The following is a 22,267-nucleotide window of genomic DNA, read 5'->3' as shown; positions in this document are numbered from 1 at the left end:
ATTCCTGCTTATGGATTAGAAGACTTAAAAGAGGCAAATTCTTCTCCAAAGTGACTTACAGGTTTAACAAAATTCCTATCAAAATCCCAGCAGGGGTTTTGGTAGGCACAGACAAGCTTATTCTAAAATTTATATGAAAAGGCACAGGGCCTAGGCTAAAACAATCTTGAAAAAGTAGAATAAAGTCTGAAGAATCACTCTACCCATTATAATGGCTTCATACACAAACACAGTAATAAGGCAGTGTGGTACTAGCAGAGGGACAGATACATCAATTAATGGAACACCAAAGAGAAACTGGAAACAAACCCACACAAACCTGACAATTGATCTTTGACCAAGGTGCAAAGCCATTAGATTGAAAAAGAAAAATCTTTTCGACAAACAGCGCTAGAGCAACTGGGCACCGTAGTCCAAAAGAATAAACACTGACCTAAATCTCATACCTAACACACAAATTAACTCAACATAAATCAGAGATCTAAGTGTAAAATTTAACACTATAAGACTTCCAGGAAAAAAAAGAAAAACCTAGGAAAAAAATTTGGGGACTTAGAGCCTGGTGAAGAGTTCTTAGACCGGACACCAAAAGCATGACCCACAGAAGGAAAAACTGATTAAATGGACTTCATCAAAATTAAAAACTTTTGCTCTATGAAGAGGATAGAAAGACAAGCTACAGATTGGGAGAAGACAATTGTAAATCACATACCTGACAAAGCCCTTGCTTGAGTCTAGAATATATAAAAACTCTCAAAGCTCAAGAGTTAAAAAAAAAAAAAAATCCAATTGGAAAATGAGTGAAAGACATGAACAACCATTTCACAGGAGGGTAGACAGAGGCAAAACACACACACACAAAAATATTCAACATCATTAAAACTACAATGAGATATCATTACGCACAGGTCAGAATGGCTAAAATACAAAATAGTGATAACACCAAATGCTGGCTAAGACCTGGAAAAAATGGATCTCCCACACATCGCTGATGGAAATATAAATGGCACAGCCACACGCTGGCAAACTGTTTGGCAGTTTCTTAAAAAACTCAAGTACCATAGGATCCAACAATTGCACTTCTGGGCATTTATCCCAGAGAAATGAGACTCATGTTCACAGAAAACCCCATACAGCACAGTTCACAGTGGCAGTTCTGTTGCCCTGGTGAAGCCTTGGTGGCCAGTCTGATGGGTGGCTTCACCAGGAAGACTGTGCCCATGGCCTTCAACTGGCAGCTGCCCAAAGATGTACCAGAGGACAATGTGTAACGTCCAATGCAGGCTGGCAAATGCCCCCCAAGTGCCAGCTGTGCCAGGTCCCTGCCAGAGCTGCAAATGGCCCAAATGTCTTTCAACAGGTCAACAGCTAAACTGTAGTCCATCTAATACACACAGCGTCCTGGGTGGATCTCAAAGGTATTATGCTGAGTGAAAAAAGCCAAGCTCAAAATGTCACATATAGTATGACTCTATAGCATACTCGGAAGAACAGAAGTATAGATATGCAGCACAGATCAGTGGCTGCCAGGGGTTAGGGGACAGGAGGGAGTTGGCTGTGACGTACAAAGGCAGCAAGAGAATCCTTGGGATGGATCTGTTCTGGATCTTGACTGTGCTGGTGGTCACACAAACCTACACATTTGATGAAACTGCACAGAAGTAAATACACTCTCACACACACAAATGGAATGCATGTGAAACTGGTGAAATCTGCATAAGGCAGCTGGAGTCTATCAAGGTCATGTGCTGGCTATGATACTGTACTATTTAAACCAGGTGTTGCCATTGTGAGAAACTGGGTAAAGGACACATGCATAGGTCCTCTCTGGGTTATTTCTTACAAGTGCATGTCAAACTATAATTATCTCACAATAAAGTCCTTTTAAAGATGTAAAACTTAAAAATGTCTAGACAGCTATCAATTACTGAATTTTGTTTGGAACCAGTAAAGAAAAATTTCCCTCTCTTTCGTCACTTTCTCTCCCCACACAGGACATACAAAGTGAATTTGTTTCTCTTGGTGTCCAGACGAGTGACCCTGGGGGGTCTGAAGGCCAGAACCAGGTCTTCAGCAGAGAAGATCCTATCTCTGTCGTCAGGCTCCAGGGCACCCTGAGGTGCCCGAGGAACCAAACCACTCCGCCTTCCACCTTTCCAAAGCCTGCATGTACCACAGAGCTTAAAGAGATGAAACAAAACGGATACTCATATCTGCCTGGAGGACAGATCTACAAAGCTCACTTGATGTTTAAGATGCTCACAAGATTAGGATAATTCAACAAAGGCAACGTCTAAGTCAACAAAAGCAACCAAAGGAATAAGTTCCACGGACATGATGTGCTTTGAGTGGAAGAATCAGGTCCGGCTTGCTAAAGCACAAAGCCCGGTCCAGCTCCGCCATCTGCCAGGCCAACCCAACCATTCTGTTAATACAGAATGCCAGCGGCAAATCTAATTTGAAATTTTTCTAGTAGCCGCACTTAAAAAAAGTAAAAAGAAACCAGTCAAATTAATCTCAAAACAAACTTAATGGCCAACATATATAGGAAAAGATGCTCCACATGACTGATTAGGGAGCTGCAAACCTAAACCACAATGAGTTATCGCCTCACACCTGATAAAATGGCTATTACCAAAAAGATAAGAGATAACAAATGCTGGTGAAGACGGGAAGAAAAGGGATACTGTTGGTGGGAATGTAAACTAGTGCAGCCACTGTGGAAAACAGTATGGAGGTTCCTCAAAAAATTAAAAATACTTCTATCATATGATCCAGTCATCCCACTTCTGGGTACACATCTGAAAGAACTGAAAGCAAGAGCTCAAAGAGACATATGTATATCCTGTTCACAGCAGCGTTACTCACAATAGCCAAGAGATGAAAGCAACCCAAATACCCATCGACAGATGAATGGACGAAGAAAATGTGGTCTATACACACAATAGAATATTATTCAGCCTTAAAAAGGAAGGAAATCTGCTTCACATGCTTTAGCAGAGATGACCCTTGAGGACATTATGTTAAGCGAAATAAGCTAGTCAGAAAAAGCCAAATACTGTGCGACTCCACTCATGAGGTACCTAGTTAGAGTCATCAAAATCGCAGAGACAGACGGCAGAATGGTGGCTGCTAAGACCTGGGTGGGACACAAAAATGCAGAGGTGCTTTACTGGCTACTGAACTTCAGTTTTGCAGGACGAAAAAGTTCTGAGAACTGGAAGATGTGAAGATACTCAACACGACTAAAGGGTAGTACAGTTACAAACACTTACGATGGTAAATTCTGTGTTTATCACACTCACACACACACACACACGAAATATATATATATAATTTAACCCCCATATTCAAAAATCTCAGCATACAATTAATATAAAAATGACTGAGATATCTTACGTTCTTTTTTATATGCTAAGTCTTCAGACTCCAGTGTGTATTGACACTGACTGCACATCTCAGTTTGGACTAGTCCCATTTCAAGTGCTCAATACTCACGTGTGGTTTCCCCACCGGGCCTGTGGTGGGCTCGACCGTACCTGTCACCCCTACCTGACAAACCTTATAGCTGGATCCAAATAACAAAACTTTTTTTTGACAGGTGTTGGCAGGGTCGTCTTCTTGCAAAACCTTTTGGGAAATCTTTATTTTTTATTTTTTTCATATTTTTATTAATTTATTTATTTTTAAATTTACTTATCTTATACAGAAGGTTCTTATTAGTTATCTATTTTAAACATATTAGTGTATACATGTCAATCCCAATCTCCCCCTTTTGGGAAATCTTATTTGTCCTCGGTCAGCTCTATGGAAAGGACAAAGCTCAAACGATGCTGAACATCTCCCAAGGACGTGCAGGACATCATGCCCCTCCCTCCGACCCTACTCTGAGAGCTCACAGCTTAAAAGAGGAGCTGGTAACCAGCTAAAGCAGGTACGAGATGCTGAGGGATGGACGCGAAGAACAACGCAATTAGCTCCCACCCGTGATTTCTGATGTGCCAGGGAACAAGTATAAAGTTTAAGTCATTTACGAAAATGACGTATGAGAGTTGTTAATGACTAGCATTCACCTATATCCTGACCTTTCTCAGCTCTGATGTGCAACTGCTTTGAGTACATTTTCAAAGCACGAATTTGTACAGAATTTAGTACACATTTATATTAAAAATACACACAGAATAAGCACACTCACCAGAAAAGGCACTCGGCAAACCAATACCTCTGCTGGTGATTCTGATTCGAATAATCAAGCTCTTCACTGATTAAGAGGGCATTTGTCAAGCTAATCCTCCCAGAGTGTAAAGAGACTAAAATTTGGTGAAAGTGAAAAAACTTTCTCTCTCACACCTGAATATAACATTCTTTGAATACAGCATTCTTTGAATATACCTTCAGAAAAATTGAAGACAGGGAGGAAAATAGGAAGACGTTTCTAGTACAAACACCTAACTGCTGTACATCCCAGACAAGAATTTACTTTCTCAGTAGAACAAAGTGCAAGAACAAAACTGCCACATACATGCTCTCCACCCCAAGTCACTCAGCAGAAAAATGCTCTGTGGCTAAGGGAAGCCCTAAGGAGGACCTCTTTGTAACCTCACATTTGTGCTGCACTGGTTGAAACCAATATAATGACTTCTTTGTGAAAAAATGTATTTTGCAGTAAATTATCAAAAGCTTCACTGAAGATCTTAATGGACATGGCTGAGTAAGGAGTACTAAACACGGCTATGTTTAGAGAACCCAAATTTACCAACTCAGCGTTACTTCAGGGGTCGCTGGGCACTGAACTATTTTAAGAATAGCCAGGGAAAAAAGTTACAGACTACAAAGGGTGCAAATTTTATTCTTTAATTTAACACACTCACATCTAAATCCCCTCCTCCCACCAGCAATTCCTCCCTCCCCCATCCCACCTCCTCCCCCCACCCCACCCAAACAAATCTCGCAAGAACTTAATACTGAAAACTTACCTTGGTGCATTAACTTCAGACAAACCCCTCAGAACTTATCATTTAATCCTATGCATTAAACTCTAAGTTATCACACCAACCTACGGGAATGTAGTTAATACCATAAAATTACACCTCGGGATCCACTGCTTTACACCTCACAGATAAAACCATAACTTTGCTTAATAATTTAGACTGTGATCTCTCTAAAGCTCTACATCTGTCATCTCAAGTAACGGTGCTTACCTTATAATTTGCTTGCTAAACGGCACGTCACCAAAAAAAAGCATTCATGCCTATCCCTATTAAAAAAAAAAAAAGAAAAGAAAGAAAACAAAACACTGCCTCACTCACTATTCCTGGTTAAGGAAGGAATATTTCAGGGAAGGAGAAACTATTTCCATGCACTAAGCCATCTGATAAAGGGGTCTGCACGGAAAAACTATAATGGCTTCCAGAGGATCCTTAAAATACATGGGGTTTTAAACACGCACACCATAAGGCCCCATTAATTCATTTAGTAACTCGTTCACTCGTAAGTCCTCATATAGTCAAGAGCATTTTCAAGGGCAGAAAAATATATGCCAGCACCGAGACCTTCTAAGGCTAAAATGAGCTCAGGAGTAGCAATAAGCAATAACTAAAGTAACAGCAATAATAAAACTTCCAGCTCCTTTCCCGAAGGAGGGGTCCTAAGAAAGCATTTAGCAGGAGACACGCAGCCAACGTGTATAGCTGCTGGTATTTTTGTCATTTGTCTGCCTCTTCCGAGGTGTGCCCAACCTCTGACAAATGACCGAGGTCCTGAGGTTCTTGCTAACTCTGCAACATGGGGACGGACCTGCACGGTTTACTGAACTGTAGATTATGAAGACTGAAGTCTACGGTATTTGCAAAAGCAAGATTTGTTACTTATGTGTTCCAGCAGTTACGTGGCTACTCTGATGATTTTGTTTTAGTTAGCCTTTGGCATGGTGTCACCTACGTTTTAATAGAATCTATGCTGGATTTCTTAATTGGAAACGCTGCCAACTTACTTGTCTCTCTTTAACGCAGAAGAGCTAATCTGGACAAACTGTAAATGAGATTCTAGTGAATCCTGATCAAGACATGAACCTTTTCCACTACTGGGGAACAGCGATTTGAACCGACACACTCACCCCTTGATCAGGGTGGTTAAGCACTCTGCATACTCAAAGCCATACCTTGGAGGCTCAAGGGTCAAATCAAGCCCGCAGATGTTTTTATTTGGCTTACACAGTGCTTTCAAAGTTCTAAACAAGTTGCCAAAGCATCAGGAGATTTGGCATCAAAATCTGCATTCTCGGATTATCTGGCCCTATAGGAAAACCTACCAACATGAGACCACACACCCTCACAGCCCCAGCTGGGAGCAAAATGGACAAGAGCAAACGCTCTCCAAGCTGCCATAATCCCCACCAGCTCAGTTCCCTCACCGATGGGATTGCCAGATTTTTCTGGGGCATTTATGTTTGCCACTCCTCCTTCAGATTCTGAAACTGTCTTTAATCCCTGAAATAAAGACCCACAATCTAATCTTATTAGTACTACGTCCAAACCCTCCAAGCAAACAAAATAAGCCCAAACAGGAATCTGAGTAGAAAACAAAATATTCTCATGGTTCTATGGTGGTAATGCTGATATGAACTATTTCATCTTCTTAAAATGTCATTTTTGAAAACGATTCACTTCTCTCATCCCTTCTTCCACACTTTTGGTTAGGTTATTACTCTATCTGCTGCTAACTGATTGAGTCCCTTTCAAGTAGAATGTCATTAATGAGGAAATCTTAGGGGTTAGGACAACATGCCACCGTTGGATACTTTAATGAAGGCACCAGGGGTTCGAGATATGCTGCCCAATAGGCTGATGCTTGGACCTCAACTCATCGCTGCCACAGAACTTGGTAACGTGTTTTTTAAACGTTGGTTGGATGTTTTATTTGACGTATGCGTCATTCCCAACAAAACATAGAATATATCTGTAAAAGGATTCTCAAAGGGGGCTTTAAATGCTACACACAGTCTCTGGACAGAGACTCAAGCAACCACACGTGCACTGCCGCTCCCCCGGGCATTGCTTACCCATCGCACTGAGATAATGGTTGAAGGCCTGGCAAGGAGGACTTGGGGTTTGTGTTGATTTGTCACAACTCATGGGTGCCGGGCTCCTGTCTGTGTCAAAAGAGAAATACCCACTGGAGGATCGAGACAGCAGGGAAGATCTTCTCACGAAGATGAAAAGCGGGGATCTGGTAGCGAAAGGGCCGGGACTGGCCGGTGGGGCCAGTGGGCCCTGTGGGCTGCCTTGGGGGCAGCGGTCCCCTTCTCCTTCGGGATTACCTTGCCGCTCTGTCTGTAGAGAGATGGGGGCCCCAGGCCTGAGCTGAGGAGGCCTTTCGGCAGGCTGCAATTGTCCACCTTCTCTGTCACACTCAGAACTTACATCGGAAGGTTGCTTTGCCATTTGGTCTTTTTTTCTGCAAGGAAAATTAAAACTAGGGTTACCTTAAGCAAAACAATAATTACAACGAATACCTAAATGGGTAGACTTTCACCTATTCATGAAAAATCCTTAGAATTAATGCCCAACACTTTAATACTGTCATTGCTTATACAGGAATACTTTTCCATAGGCTCTTCCAAATAATAATAATAATAACCTGCATAACAAAGGTAGCATTATCTTTGTTTGGGGGGGGTGAGGTGGGTTGGAGGGACTAAATTCCCTACCACCAAACAAAACACAGCAACAATGTCAACTACTAGTGGAACTAGTGCTCTACCACCACACACACACACACACACACACACACGTTTTAGGAGAGGCTGCTTGTTTGAGATCTATTCACATGTGCTCTTTGCTCAGGCCCGACTAGAGTAAGTCAAAAACTCCCAGCGGGCTCTGATTTCCCGGGATCAGATACACCGCTGGAGCCCAGGAGCGGGCGCAGATGCAGCGATTGCAGGCGGCTGGCCGCGTTCCCCGCTCCGGCCCCATTGTTCTGCCGAAAGTGCTGAGGACAGCAAGTCTGGGGAAGGTTTGGCAAGGGCCGTCAGTCGTAGTAAGTGCGTCACAATAGAGTTTGTAACTCAGCGCGGCTCGGCCCAGCCGGGCTCCGGCTCTCCGCCCGCCCGAGGTCCCTCCCGCTCCCGGCTCGCGCGCCCCTCCTCCGGCTGCGGGGGCGGGGAGGGGGGTAGCGCGCCACACCGAACTCGCCGGAACTTCTCCGAGGTACACCCGCACTGTTAGGTGCACACCTCCAAATGGGAGGGGGTCCCCAAAGCCGTCCCCTGGCGACCCCTGCAAAGTCTACAAGTAACTCCGCACGCTGGGCGGCATCGGGGCGCGCGGCTCCCGTACCCCATAGACTCTCCCCTCCGAAGGCAATCAGGCCGAAACTCACGTCCGCCCCTTCCCTTCCGAGCGTCGCGTCCGGGCCGGGGCCCGGCGGCGCCCAGCCCGCGCCCTTCGCCGACCCGGAGCCCCCTGACCGTCAACACGAAGGCGGCCCGGGAGACAAAGCCCGGGACTCGCGGTCGGAGCGCCCGGGGCAGCGGAGAGCCTGCAACTCGCCGCCCGTCCGCTGCCGCGCTCCGCCGGGCAGCTGAAGGCTCCGCACGCCGCGTCTCCGGTACGCGCTACCGCGGCCGCAGCCGCCGGGAACATCCTCCGCCTCCTCCCGCTCCTCCCCTCGCGCACTGCGCCCGCCGCCGCCGGCACCGCCGACCTCCCCGCGCCGCTGGCGCCGGGTGCCCGCGCTCCCAATTGGCCCTCGTGCGGTCGCTCCGCGCCACAGCCAATCGCCTGCGGCGGCGGGGGCGGCGCCTGCCCGACAGGCCGCCAAAGGCCAGGCGATTGTTGACAAACTCGCCTCCGAACGCGGCTCCGGCCGTCGCTGCGGCGAGAGCCGCGGCGAAGGTTTCCGCGGCCTCGGGGCCGGAGGCTGCCCAGGCTACCCCGCCCCGCCCCTCCGTCAGTCCGGGCGCCGCGCGCGCCTCCGCAGCTCCCGCCGCCCCCAGTAGCCAGTCACCTGGAGACAAAACAGGACCTTCACGGCCGGCCCCAGACTCCAGTCCCAGCAGCCGACCCCCGCCCAGGCCCGCTAAGATGCGGACCCTAAAGGTCACCCCCTCCCCAGCTGTAGCCCCCATCCTCCTCCAACTTCCTCCCTCTTTCTCCCCGTGCGCCACGGGACACGCACCAAATCTGAGCGGCTACCCCTGGCCACCGACGCGCATTTCCGCGCGCACCCGTGACCACCGCAGACAAGGAACACATCCATAGCCCCATCCCCGGTGTCCGGCGGGCCTTCCACTACCTGCGCCAACCCCGAGTAACAGGCCCCCGAGGGCACGGCACTGCCAGCCGGCACTGCGCTCGGGCACGCCCGAATCGCTAAGACGGTCTGGCCCCACGGTCCGGGCAGGTTCTACAGCCAGCGGCTGGTCCATCGCGTGGCCCCAGCGGTCGGAGGAGGCCCTCTGTCTCTCGCTGTCTGTGGACCGTGCGTCTGGCATCGTCCGCAGGGCGCCCGCACACCGGACAGGACCCCCAGACACGTCCGAGAGAAAGGACGAACGCAGCAGTTGCCCAAATCGTCGGCCTGAACGAGTAAAAGGAAAAGCCGAGTCCCGTCAGTTTAATCACCATCACTGTTCCATAAATCCTTCACAGCGGGCCCGCGCCCGAGAAAAGCCGAGACGCGAGTCCGGCTCGTACCTCGCGGCAGCTACTCGTGCGCCGCCGGGGCGGGCGGCGAGACTTCACGGCTGGGCGCGCAGCCCAGTCCTGCGCGGCGGCCCCCAGCTCCCGGGCCAGTGCGGAGAGCACGCGCTGCCTCTCCCAACCGGCCCGGAGACGCTTCACCACCCCCGCGCGCCGCATCCCCGCCCGAGCCGTACTTCGACTAACTGCTCGCAGCCTCGGTGCGGACGACCCCTCCCCAAAGAGGAGCTGCCTGGGGAGGGAACTCGACCCTCACTGGTGACCGCCTCCTGCCGCGCCACAAGCCGGACGGGGACGCGCGCCTCTGCCTGCACGTGCGCGGGAAGCGGGCTGGAGGTGGCGCCGTGCTGGCTCCCGCGCCAATCTTCCATCAGTACCCGGCCCGCTTCCCGGGATTCGGAAGTATTTACCTTGCGTTTCTCGGTCCGAGAGTCAGAGTCAGACATTGGGGGGACTAGAGCCAGGGGAAGGGCACCGAGGCGGTGGCGGCGGCGGCGGCGGCGGCGGGAGCGAGGCGAATCCAGCAGTCTGAAGCGATGCTGGCCTCAGAGGGCAGGGTGCTCAGGGAGGCTGAGAGAATCTGGTGACGGCGGCGGCGACGAGGGACGCAGCGCTCCCGCAAGCTCGAAACCTGGAGGCGGCGGGGAGCGAAATGAAACCTGCGCGGCTTTACTCCCCAGCTCAAGCTGGAGGCCCCGCGCTCGCGCCCAATCACCGAGGGCCCCGCCCCCGATAAGTCCCGCCCGGCGCGCGGGCTGGCAAGCCCCGCCCCCGCGGCGTCGCGGCCGCGGGCGCTTGCAGGCACGGACAGGTAAAGGCGGGGGTGTCCCTGCTGGGTTCCCAGCTGCGCGCGCCGCCGTCCCTGCCCCTGCCGGGCGTGTTTACTGGAGTGACTTGGGCTGCGGACCGCTCTGTGCGCACCCATCCCCCACCCCAAAGTGTGCCCTCTCCTCTCTTCCCCGCCGCCAACCCCCCCGCCCCCCCCCGGCCATCCAGTGGGGGCCACGGCGTGCGCGTGGAACAGAGGGGGTGCTCCGGGCACACTGGGAGCCAGGCGCGGCCGCTGCCGCCAGCGGAAAGCCTCAGGAGGCGCCCCTGAGCCCAGGCTCTGCCTCGGGAGTTCTCTCGGTCGCCCTGGGGCAGGCGCCAGGACTGGGTGGGTCCTCGGGAACGCGCGGGTCCAAGGGTGAACAGGGGGTCTCTGAGCTCTCCTCCCTTCCAGATTCCGGGGGTCCGCGTGGGACCCCCATCCGCAGGTTGCTCCTCTTCCTCGCCCTCGCCTCACGCGGTACTTTTTAGGCGCCCTCTCTAAGCCACCCCTGCAGGGCCACCCGCGCCGAAGCTCCGGTAAGAGTGCATAGCCTTTGGTGGTGAGTTGAGAAAAGGGCCAGGAGCGATCCCCGGAGGCGTTTTTTCCGCAGCCCTGGTGCGAGGCGGGAAGCGAGCGAGCGCTGAGCAGGTGAAATAGGGAAATGAAAAAAGAACTCAAAAAAAAAAACCAATCATTTTAAGAAAAAAGGACTGAGAAGAGTCGTGGCCTCCAGATGGGAGAGAGGATGGTGCCTCCACTTGGTTGGGATACTCGAGATTTGTTGGGCTCTCAGAGAACCGTCCAGGAACCGTCCCTAGGCGTGTTACGGCCAGAGATGACAGCGCCGAGGGCTTCGGACGGCGCCGTGCAGAGCAGTAGGGAGAGGGCAATACCTCCCACCCTTCCTCCCTGCGAGTCCCCTTCCCCTTTTCCTTGGTGTCCGAAGGCCCCACTCCCGCTCCTTCCCCGGAAGACCAAACTCCGTGAACACCCTGGTCCTCCTCTAGGTCCGCACCTCTATCTGACATTTAAACGCGCATCCTGCATTCCCACTTCTGCCCTTCTCTGGGCTCCCCTGGTTTTGAGAGGCCCGCAGCGGAGTAGTGGGGGGCAAATCTGTTGGGAGATGAAACATCCCGCCGCGGGAGAGACCAGGCTAGATGGACTACAGACTCAATTTAGGGGCCTCCCTAACCCGCACCCCAGAAGGGTGCCTCGGTGCAGAGAAGCAAGACAGTGAGGAGTTGTCCCGCCGTCTGGCCACCTTGGTCAATTTTTATGTTTTGTAAGCAGATACGGAACGTCAGCGTGGCAACACGGCCCCAGGTCCAGGTCTTCTCCGCGCATCCTCCCGAGAGTCCTTAGCGAGGTGAAGGAGGCCAAGGGCTTCTGGAGGGGCTTGAGAACGCGCGCCGGGATCCACCCCGGGGATTTCGCTGCAGGAGGGAAAGGACGCGGGTGTGGATGTGACGAAGTAGACGCAGAGGCGAGAGGTCTGCGATACCCGCATCTGGAGCTCCCGTAAGTGTTACAGGTGGCGGCCGCAGGCAAACTCTGCGCCTTAACCGCCTATCGTGGCGCCCGGGGAAAACGGACCAACCTGCTGTGCGGGAGAGGAGCCCCAAACCCGCCGCGCGCCCGAGTGCTCCGCGCTCTCCGTGGAGTTGGACGACGCAGACAGGGACCGGAAAAGAACCACACAGAAAAAAACCCTGATGGTTGTCTTCTGCTTCTGTGCAGCTCCGCCGCCCCCGCGTCGTCTGCTCTAGTGACCCTGAAAAAAAAAAAAAAAAAAAAAAAAAAAAAAAAAAAAGGGGTCGGGGAAAGCAACCGTCTAAATACTCTTATTTGGGGGCACAAGCAGGAGGTCGGCTCGGAGGCGGCAGTTCGTGCAACCCAGACTCTGCTGGGGAGCTTCGGCCAAGCGCCTGGCATCGGGTGACCACGCGCCCTTTCCGCCCTCTCCCGCAGAGTCCGAGTCTAGAGAAGGGCGGGTGGGCGTTAGGTCTCCGCTCCGGTCCTGGATGTCGCCTTTGCAGACACAAGCAGAGCGATGTCCCCTCCTGCGTCCTCCACGAGATGTGGAGAGGGAGAACGGAGGGTGGCTTGGACTGAAAGCAAGAATGAAGTCGGGCGACATCTACGGCCCTCGCTGGAACCACAGGCGTCGCCGGCGTGGTCTCTCCAAGTTCCGAAACCAGCTTAACTGCAGTGTATTGCCCTGCAATACGGAGAGGTGGACTCTCCGTCCTCTGCAAGCAGCGGGAGGCTTCCTAACGCTTAATATCTTTATTCAACTTTATCTGTCTCTTTGCTCGTCTCAAGAATAGATTACACATTCATTCGGTCAAAACGTTTTCTGCGCTTTGTCTTGCGGTCCCTCCGGAAGCTGCCTGCTCTGGAGGGACGAGCCCCGGTTCGTGCTTTGCCCAGAGCAAAACTCCAGGCTCACACTTCCCTCTTCCATCTCGTGTATTTCCTCGCGGAGCCCAAGGGGGGCTGGAAAAGCATCACTTGCTGGACTGAGCCTTTGCCCGCGGGTGTTTGATTTTCATAGTTTTCTTTCTTTCCACCCAACACAACAGTCTTCCCAAATCACTGGGAATCTGAGTCACCACTGACAGCGGGAGGCCTTTGGTGGCAACCAGTTCTGGAGCGCGCTCGAAGGGGAGCCCACTCTGCCTAGGGGGAACTGGTGACTTAGGCGGCAGAGGGCATGGCCCAGCCAGTCGTGGTTACAAGGAGAGGATAAAACGCCGCACTCTCGGGGCTGCCACCTGGCTCCCTTTCCCAACAGCCGTAGCGCGTCTCGCCAGGCTCAGCGGGACCCCCACTGCACGACCAAAATCCCCGAGGGCCGCGGCCCAGCACGTGCCAGCCGGCCTCGGGCCCCAGCTCCAGGCGTCTGAGAAGCGTTCTGGCAGCTGCCGGCGGGCCACCACCCTTCCCGCCACCCCCGCTATAAGTTGGCTCCCAGCTTGGGCCGCGGAGACCGCGCTCCTTCCCGGGCCAGGGGATGCTGCGGTGTTGGGTAGAAGGCCCAGGAGGCCATCGGGTTTGGCGATTCCAGCGATTGGTGCGTGGAGGGAGGTGTGTGGGATGTTAAAGGCGGAGATCACCCTCAGGGCATCATCCTTCAGTGAGCTGCACAAATAGAGCAACTGCTAAACACGACACAAAGGGAGGGGTCAGATGTGCTCACTCGTAGCGATTTGATGCCAGCGGCTTTACGCCCACCCCCGAAGCCCCGGCACACCGAGCAGCCGCTGACACTAGTTTCCCTTCCGATTTCCTGAGACCCAGGAGGGTAGAGGCTGTTGGTCACCGTCACAAGCCTTTTTCATCTTAGAAATTCCTAACTCTGACACTTAGTCTGGCAGAAGCCCACTTATTCCGTGAAGGGGTAGGGGTGGGCTCCAAGTTAGCTGGCAGCTGGAGACCAAAATCAGAGAATGTATCAACTTGCCCCTTTCCAGCCCTTCTCTCTCCACCCCTTCGCTCCCCTCCGATCCCCTTCCCCCCACCTCTCCTTCAGTTCTTTCCCTTTTCCTCCGTTGCACCTCTGGAGTGCCTGGGGTGCCACCCTCTGGCGTACAGAGGCAACTGAACGGAAAGAGCATCAGAACAGGTGAACCAGAGGAGACCTGCCCCAGTTCTATTGGGACTAGCACCTCCCACCCATGGCTGGCAGCAGGCCATGGTTCCTGAAACACCAGCACAAGGGGACTGGGGGACCAAGACCAGGCACGGGCACCTTTGTGTGCCTTCCACCTGGCTGCTGCGGGAAATCTACCTGTGGGAAATTAGCACAAAAGAACCCCACTGACACCCTCCACGTTCTGACAACCTTTGGAAGGCACGGATAAGTCTTCCTTGCAGAAGGGAGAGGGAAATGAAGGCCAGTGATTTTGGAGGAGCTGCATTGAGTGTGTTTTTATTTCATTTTCCATGGTTTAGGTGCCAGGAGAAAAGAAAAAAACAGCTCTCAAAAATAATAGATTGTTTTCCTAAACCTTGACAAGGGCAAGACAGAAGAACTGCTTTCCTTTCCACTTAGCAGCTACGCACTTTACTCCTCCATTTTTTTTTTTTTTTTTTTCTTGCGTTATGCGGGCCTCTCACTGTTGTGGCCTCTCCCATTTGCGGAGCACAGGCTCCGGACGCGCAGGCTCAGCGGCCATGGCTCACGGGCCCAGCCGCTCCGCGGCATGTGGGATCTTCCCGAAACGGGGCACGAACCCGCGTCTCCTGCATCGGCAGGCGGACTCTCAAGCACTGCGCCACCAGGGAAGCCCTACTCCTCCATTTTTCAAGTTTTCAGCCAGCCATAAATTTCTTTCGCTCACCAAATTACAGTTAGCCCCCAGGTTTTTATGGTTTATTTTTATGGTTTTAAATACATCGCCTAACACCAGCCCCACCTTTGCCCTCATGGCGGTGGCCATCGCTGAGCTGCACTAATGCTGTTAAGACTACACGTCTTTGCAGCAGTTCAAAACGCCATGTCAGGTGTTCAGAGACAATGAGAGTAGGGCCCCCACAGAGGGGTGGGGTAGGGTGGGGGAAGAGCATGAATTTTAATAGTCCAACAATCCATCTTCCCTTACAGCGTGCTCTATTACATCAGTAATTTCTAATGAAAACCTTCATTCTTTACACACTGTGGTTAAGCATCATCAAATCAGTACTGAAAAGACTTTGATCATATTTGCAAGATGTACTATGATGAACTTTCACTGACCAAGATTTCAAAGTTTGTAATTAATACTCCTGACAAATCCCTGACTAATCTGTCAACTCTCAATGTCTCTACCCACACAGTTCAAAACCATGAGATGGTGTACAAATCCCTAAACTTTCCACATATTGTAATATCATTATTCAAGACAGTTTTTCCTTTGGTTAGCATTATGAAACTCAACCAGTTTTGTCATCTATTCCGCAACAGGGGAAATTCAATTATTCGAATGAGCACTGTGTGGAAGGGAATATGGGTTCGGTCCGTCTGATGCCAAACACAGAATAAGGGTCCAGAGGTAGAAATTACAGGAGGCAGGTTTCTATTCGATATTTTTACACTTTTAAGAGTGAGAATAAAGTAGATTTTTTATGAAAAAGGAATCCAATGGCTGGTGAAAAAGAGTGTTTCCTTGCATGTAAGTGTTCAGGGACCAAACCCTCCAAAGACACTTATAAAGAGGAATACTGGATTGACTGAGAAGACTGTTGATTGCTAAGATTCTTTCTAAACCTGAATTTCTGGGGCTGTGTGAAAGAGCCCTCCTTCTTGCTTTCTCCATGTGTCACAGACTGCAACATGAACCCAGAAGGATTAGTGTCCAGATGGAAGGATCAGGCATCATTCCTAATATAACGCGTTTGACTCTGATCCCAGGTTGCCTCCCACCTCTGCCTGGGGGGACGATAATAATAATGATCATTCTTCTACTTACAAAGTATGTACTGTAGTCCACCCTGTGTTAGGGGTTTCCTGGGCACTGGAGTTAGAGGCGCACACTGCAGAGACAGGCCTCCTACCTCGTGGAGCTATTAAGCAGTTTTAGAGATTTTTTTACAAATACGATCTTCATACAAAGTAAACTTAGGTAGCTACTGTAGCATTGGTTAGTACTCGGTTCCAGCATTTTCTTATTACCAGAGAGCCCTTTAGGACTTAGCCAAGTACTATACAAGTTTAGTTTCATTACCAAACATATACTTTCATACTGTAAGCATAAAAATGGTACATGCTGTTGCCACCTTCCCTCACCCCATCCTGCCAGCATGTGAGCCAGCTGTGCTGGATAAAGCACCCCAAGCCCACCAATCTCTTTACAAAGAATACTCACCAGTTTTTGAAAAAACATCACTGGAGAAGTGCCCTTTAAAAATAAGAGAATATGAACAAGTTATAAATTCTTGCAGAAAATTTTTAAAAGGACAGCCCCAAAGCAAGGGAAGTATTGGTCTAAAATGAAGAACATAAGATCCATTGGATGTATCCGTGAGCAGGATTGGAGAATGTCTACTTTAAAGAAACAGGAAACAGCCCAAGAGGGAGGGACAGTATGTGGATATGTGAATATGTGGATTTGCGCGGAGGGATTTATAACATCGGTTTTGCTTTCCATCCCCACCTGGTTGCAGTAGATTAGTTTTTTCTTCCTCTTTTTGACTCTCCCTGCATTTTCCTTCTTCCAGTTGGGAGCGCAGGATGGCCTAGGATGGGCAGTGACTAAGCTTTACAGCCCTCTAAACAAACTCTATTTTTCCATGGTGTTGGTGTTAATTATACAACAGATGCCCAAGGTGCAAGGTACCCGGTGTGCTTACAACACCCCAGCTATTCCTACGACTCTGTGCAGAAGGTTTTCCTGCCTCTTCCCATATCCCCACATCTCTGTTCCCAGCACCAGATGACCTTATGCTGTTCTCTGTTTGTGTAAAGTCCCTTACCCCAAGTTGAAATGTCCCTTAATTAGCTCCTTTCTTGCCTGGGCACCGTGATAGAGTCTTTTTCTCCACCCCTTGAATCTGGGCTGTCTTGTGACTTGACCAATGTGCAGAAAGTGACACTGTGTGAGTTTCAGAGCTTAGGCCTCAAGAAGCCTTGCAACTCCTGCTGTTGCTCCCCTGGGACCCTGAGACCCCTTGCTGTGCAGAAGCCCAGTCTGTTGGAGGATGACAGGCTATGTGCAGAGGGACCGAGGTGCCTTGGCCAAGAGCCAGACCCACGGCTAGATACATGAGTGAGGCCCTCAGGCCTGTTAAACTCAGATGACTGCAGTGACCCTACCTAAGACTAGCTGAAGAACTATACTAGAACCCAGGTTGCCTACTCACAGAATTGCAAGAAATAAACAACTGTTATTTCATGACACTAAGTTTTAGGGCTGTATGTTACACAGCAATAGGTAACTGAAACAAAAAAAAACTGTAATTCAAATTGCCATCCACTGGGGTTACCTTCGGCTGCATTTCTACCTTCTCACCTTAGTTATCTGAGGACAGTGCTATAATTGTACAATTAAAGCAGTTGACAGGTGTAGCTGACCAATAGGCTTAATGGAAAAGAGAGAACGTCAGTCCTGAAAGAATAGCTTATAAAGCCAGATGAGTGTCCAGTTAGTATCTGGGAGAGAATATGAATAGCAGGCTGGAGGTCTCACTGCAGGCCACCACCCAGCCCACTTCCCTAGTGCAGTTTAGAAGGCAAATCACCAGGACTTGCCTTATAACCATCCTCCACTCCTTCAGCATCTCTGTGAGGGGCTTTAGCCTCCAACGTAAATCCTCAGTACAAGCAAAGTGTCAAGGATGGGGGAAAGAAGACAGAAAATATTTGCAACTAGGGATCCCAAGTCTTGTAAATGCTTAAGTTCTCCTGTGCCATTAGTAGATGGGGTCTGGTCAGGCCCAGCCAGAGGCACCCTGTGTGGTGGACGGGTGCCTCTTTATCACCTCATTTCACCAGGACTGCAGTGTTTCCTGACTCGCAGAGATGCCTTAAACAAGGATGGCCAGCAGGCGTTCAGCTCCAAGGCCTGGAGTCTGTGTACGCTAGAGTGCGGGTGACAGGATGGAATGAGGTACTTATGTGAAGGCCACAGTGTAAGCTGCAGAAGGCAGCAAAGCAGAAAGTTATCAACTCTTTATCCCCCAAATACCATTATCAAGGCCTCTAAAAGCTTCCAAGAAACTCATATCCAGGTAAGTTTCAATGTGAATCTATCCATTTACACATAAACTCGGAGGGCTGAGTTGACAGGATGTGAAATCAGGCATGGGTACATGGATGCATGACTTGCCACTTCTATCTGGTTGGATTTCTCTATTCTATGATGCCTAAATTTTCTCATTTAAAACAGCTGTAAAGAGCATCCTCCTTAAAGACGAAGGTATACATCAACACATATGCTTTTCAACAACTGAGTCAGTGGACTCCACTTGGGAGAGGATGGGCAGCGTGAAAGTGACGAGCTGGGGAATAGATACAGAGACACCTTATCTTATGATTCGACCCCTCTGAGATGTCTGAAACCTCTCATGACAATGGGTGCACGCGCATGTGTGTGAAACAATATCAGAATGTGTCGCTTCATGTCAGTGAACCACCTTCTCCAATTTAGTTGTTGAAAATGTTAAATGAAATGGGTATCAGAGGTGTCAGCGCACATCCCTCAGGCACACCTCAAACATTTCTCATCGAGAGAAAGGTCGATTCGTCTTTGTGGTCTGTCTTCATCAGCCATGGAAAAGTCATCCAGAGTTTCTCCGCTCTATTTATTTTTATCCTGGAATCTGGTTCGAGAACGCTCTCCGCTCTTTTCCGTAGCCCCTTTATTCAGACCTTCCTTACGTTCTCTAGATTCTTGCTGTGCAAGGTTACCTTCCTCGAGTATTTTTTGATCTGATCATTCTTCTTCCCAAAAGCCTGGAATCACGTCCACCTGCTTCTCAGGTTAAGGTAAAATGACTGATTGTGAACTTGAGTCCTCTAGCAGCACTCGATGTTTTGAGTTCCCATAACCAGTTTCCTCATCCACCATCCAAGCACAATCTGCACTTTCTACTTGGGGCCAAGGAAACTTATCTTGCCTTTCACACGACACTGTTCACTATCGGGATCTGGACCACATTTCCATTCTCCCTCACTTGACACACTGCAACTGAACCAGGTCTCTTCTGCACTTGGTTACAGATTCACTGCCTTTGTAAAGCCAGCCTAAAATAGTTGCTGTGTTAGTCAAAAGAACCTGGACAGGTCATTTCATTTTGCCAAGCCTCAGTTTCTGCATCTGTAGAAAGAGAATATTCTCTCTCTCTTAGGGTTTTGTAAGGATTAAGTAATAAATATGTAATAATATATTTATATTATATAATAATAATAATAAAAGCATTTAGCATTACTGGCCTTGTCACATAGTAGCTACTAGCTAGATACCGATTCCCTCCATTTGCTTTCTTTCTTTACTTTTATTTGCATTTATTTTTTGCGGCATTTATTCCCGGGCCATAAGTTTTTGTTTCTTCAGTTTCTTCTAGGATATCTTTTTCTGCTGGGCAACCTCCTCTTCTGGTTTAGGAACAATCTGTTCTTTTTCCAGTAAAGATCATCTCAATGCAGCAGGGACAGCTCATGTATGGGTTGATCCGGCCACGAGCTCTGTAAGTCCTGCGCCGCATCTTGGGGGCTTTGTTCACCTGGAGGTGACCAGAAAATCTACATCTAAGCCCTTAAGTTCAGCATTACTCTCTGCATTTTTGCGCATGTGCAGTAAAAATTCAGCACTGTTTTTGGGCCACCAACCCTGCGTCCAGCCCTACTGTTTGGCCTGGGCACACGTACCAACTCCACCATTGTAACGACGGAACGGCACACATTGCTTCTTTAAAGTGACATCCTTCAGATACTTGGTGGCTTTTCAGATATGCCTACCCTTAATGGCTTGGGCAGTTTCACGAGTGTTCTTAAAGTGAACACGAAGATTTGAACCTCTTGACTTGCATGATTTTGTGGGGTTTTCTGGGTCAAGTGAATAGCGAACCATTTTTGGAGGTCACCTCAGGCCGCTTACCCGAAAAGCCCTCCATTTGATTTTCTGTCACTTTTATTTTCCCTGAATGCTTAATTCTTATCTGCGTATCTATGTATGACTATTATATATATAATTTTTTTCAGTTCAAAAGTTTCCATTCACTCTTCTTTACAGTTTCAGTTTCTTTGCTGAGACTCTCTATTTTTTATTTGTTTCAAGTGTATTCATCATTGCTGGTCAAAGCATTTTTATGACAGCTGCTTTAAAATCGTCAAATAATTCCAACATCTCTGTCATCTCTTGGCATATATTGATTGTCCTTTTTCATTCAGTTTGAGATCTTCCTTGTTCTTGGTCTGATGACTGTTTTTCAACTGAAACTTGGACATTTGGGGTATTACGTTTTGAGACTCCAGTTCTTATTTAAATCTCTGGTTGTAACTGGCCGCCTCTGACAGTGCTCTGACTGTGTCAGGCAGCGAAAGGATATATCTTTCTGGGTGTTATTAATAAAATCCCTTCCAAAACTCACTCTTGGGTCAGTAACAGAATGTCAGGGCACAGGAGAAGAACACAGCTGCCCTTGGCAGGCGACATGGCACTGTTCAGGCTTTTGCTCGACTTGCCAAGGGAGAACGATGGCCGAGTGGCTGCCCCCTGCACTCTAAGACCCCTTCTGGCTTTGGCTGCCTGGAAGAGTGCAGCCAGGACCAGGGGAAGTTCCACCCATCACTTACAGAATGGCCTCCCATGCCTACGCTGACCTCGAGGAAAGGACAACCTGCCTTACAGACGGGTAGTAAACCCATTGGAAACACTGATTTTACTTTACAATTTTATTTTTTATTTTTTTGGAAAAACATTGATTTTAAAGAGTGATATTTTGGAGCATATCTTTCAGGAGGTCTGCGCTGGTTAGAAATAAAAGAATAATACCTGTCCTTATATGTCCTGTTACCACATAGATGCTACTCAGATCGGGTACCCCCAAAAGCAGAGCTAGATTTTACATGGTTAGCATTGCATGTGCGTGGATGATAGAGGAAAAGGTTTACATGGGCATCTGACCCCCAGATGCCTGGGAAATCAGGGGTGATGGGTTTGCAGAGAATTCTCTCACGAAAGCACACCAGGCAGCCAAGGTGTGGAATGAGGCTCCACCACTCCCTCGTCCTGTGACCGTGGGCAGATAGCCTTCCCTGACCTGTTTCCTCATGTGTGAAATGACATCATGTGTGTGTCCTAAAGGTGATTTGCAAGAGTGTCCTTCTTGGTACCAATGACTGTAGCTGGTTAAAGCACAGAAATGGAAACTTGTAACCTTACCAAACCAAACCACAGATACACTTGCTATAAGATAGCAGTTACACATACTTTTCAAAAGGAATCTCTATGCAGCCGGTCTTTACTTTCTAAGGCATTGTTAGATATTGGGGGGCTATTCACGTAATTTTCTGCCCCTTTTCTTCAACTGACTTATTTTGGATTAACTAGAAAATGAGCCAGAAACTTTCAAAGAAGGGGAAGCTTAAAACAATTAATCGACAAATATTTTTTAATCTCAAAGATGAGATGAGGGAGTAAGTTGAAGTGATTGGTGAAGTGAGGTTTCTGTATTGCTTGTGTCTATCATTTATGGCCTTCACTGCTGCTGTGACATATAACTGAGATTCTGCCAGGTGCCTCTGGCCACCTTTGCCTGCCTTTAGCCTCTGCTGCTATCCCATGCTTATGTTGTTCAATCCTAGTCGCCAGTGGACATGTCGTAGATTGGTAACCCCCAGCCTTTGCCAAGGAGTCACCTCTTCCGCGTAGTGTCCATGCTTTCCACACCCCTTCCCAGGTGGCTGAACACGTAAAGGTACAGAGGGAGCCACTCGGCTGCCTTGATTTGGCAGCATCCCTGCATCTCCAGCATCTTTATAACAACATCGTGCAGCGGCCTATCAGCTATGTGACCCAGGTGTTCTGTGCTCTGCTCCCTGAGATGGCCATTTACTGGATATCTACTGTGTGCCAGGTTACAGACGAGGTCTTTATATTAACTGCCTCCTTCAGTCCTCATAACAAGTCTGTCAGCTACCAGCCCATTTTACAGCTGAGGAAACCAAGGCTTAAAGAGTTTAGGATTTTGCTCCAAGTCACATACCTCATAACTGGAACAACTAGGGTTTTCATCCAGAGCTTTCTGCTTCCACAGCTTCCATTCTGCC

The 22,267-nt window shown here is 49.3% G+C and overlaps 2 protein-coding genes and 1 pseudogene across 6 annotated transcripts in view; all 3 read right to left on the bottom strand.

Annotated features, from left to right (window-relative positions):
* Window positions 1-7,994, bottom strand: part of BCL2L11 (BCL2 like 11) — a 39,173-nt gene extending 31,179 nt beyond the window's left edge. For 2 of the 5 annotated variants that reach the window (XM_007470212.1, XM_007470214.1), the window contains exon 1: window positions 7,061-7,442. In XM_007470212.1, the coding sequence (XP_007470274.1) occupies window positions 7,061-7,442 (382 nt within the window). Of the gene's footprint in view, window positions 1-7,060; window positions 7,456-7,791 lie in introns of those variants that run through there. The other 3 variants (XM_007470213.1, XM_007470216.1, XM_007470215.1) reach the window with 3 other exon arrangements.
* A 5,480-nt stretch (window positions 7,995-13,474) lies between these two features.
* The window catches only part of ACOXL (acyl-CoA oxidase like), a 395,915-nt gene continuing 387,122 nt past the window's right edge, over window positions 13,475-22,267 (bottom strand). Inside the window, 2 exon segments of the mRNA XM_007470234.1 lie at window positions 13,475-13,573; window positions 13,575-13,676. Coding sequence (XP_007470296.1) covers window positions 13,475-13,573; window positions 13,575-13,676 — 201 coding nt within the window.
* Window positions 19,518-20,066, bottom strand: LOC103070895 (60S ribosomal protein L17 pseudogene; annotated as a pseudogene).

This window comes from Lipotes vexillifer, unplaced genomic scaffold, assembly GCF_000442215.2.
Source record: "Lipotes vexillifer unplaced genomic scaffold, Lipotes_vexillifer_v1.1 scaffold1139, whole genome shotgun sequence".
NCBI lineage: Eukaryota > Metazoa > Chordata > Mammalia > Artiodactyla > Lipotidae > Lipotes > Lipotes vexillifer.
The sequence above is the reverse complement of the archived record's forward strand: the minus strand, read 5'-3'. Positions and strand labels throughout refer to the sequence as shown.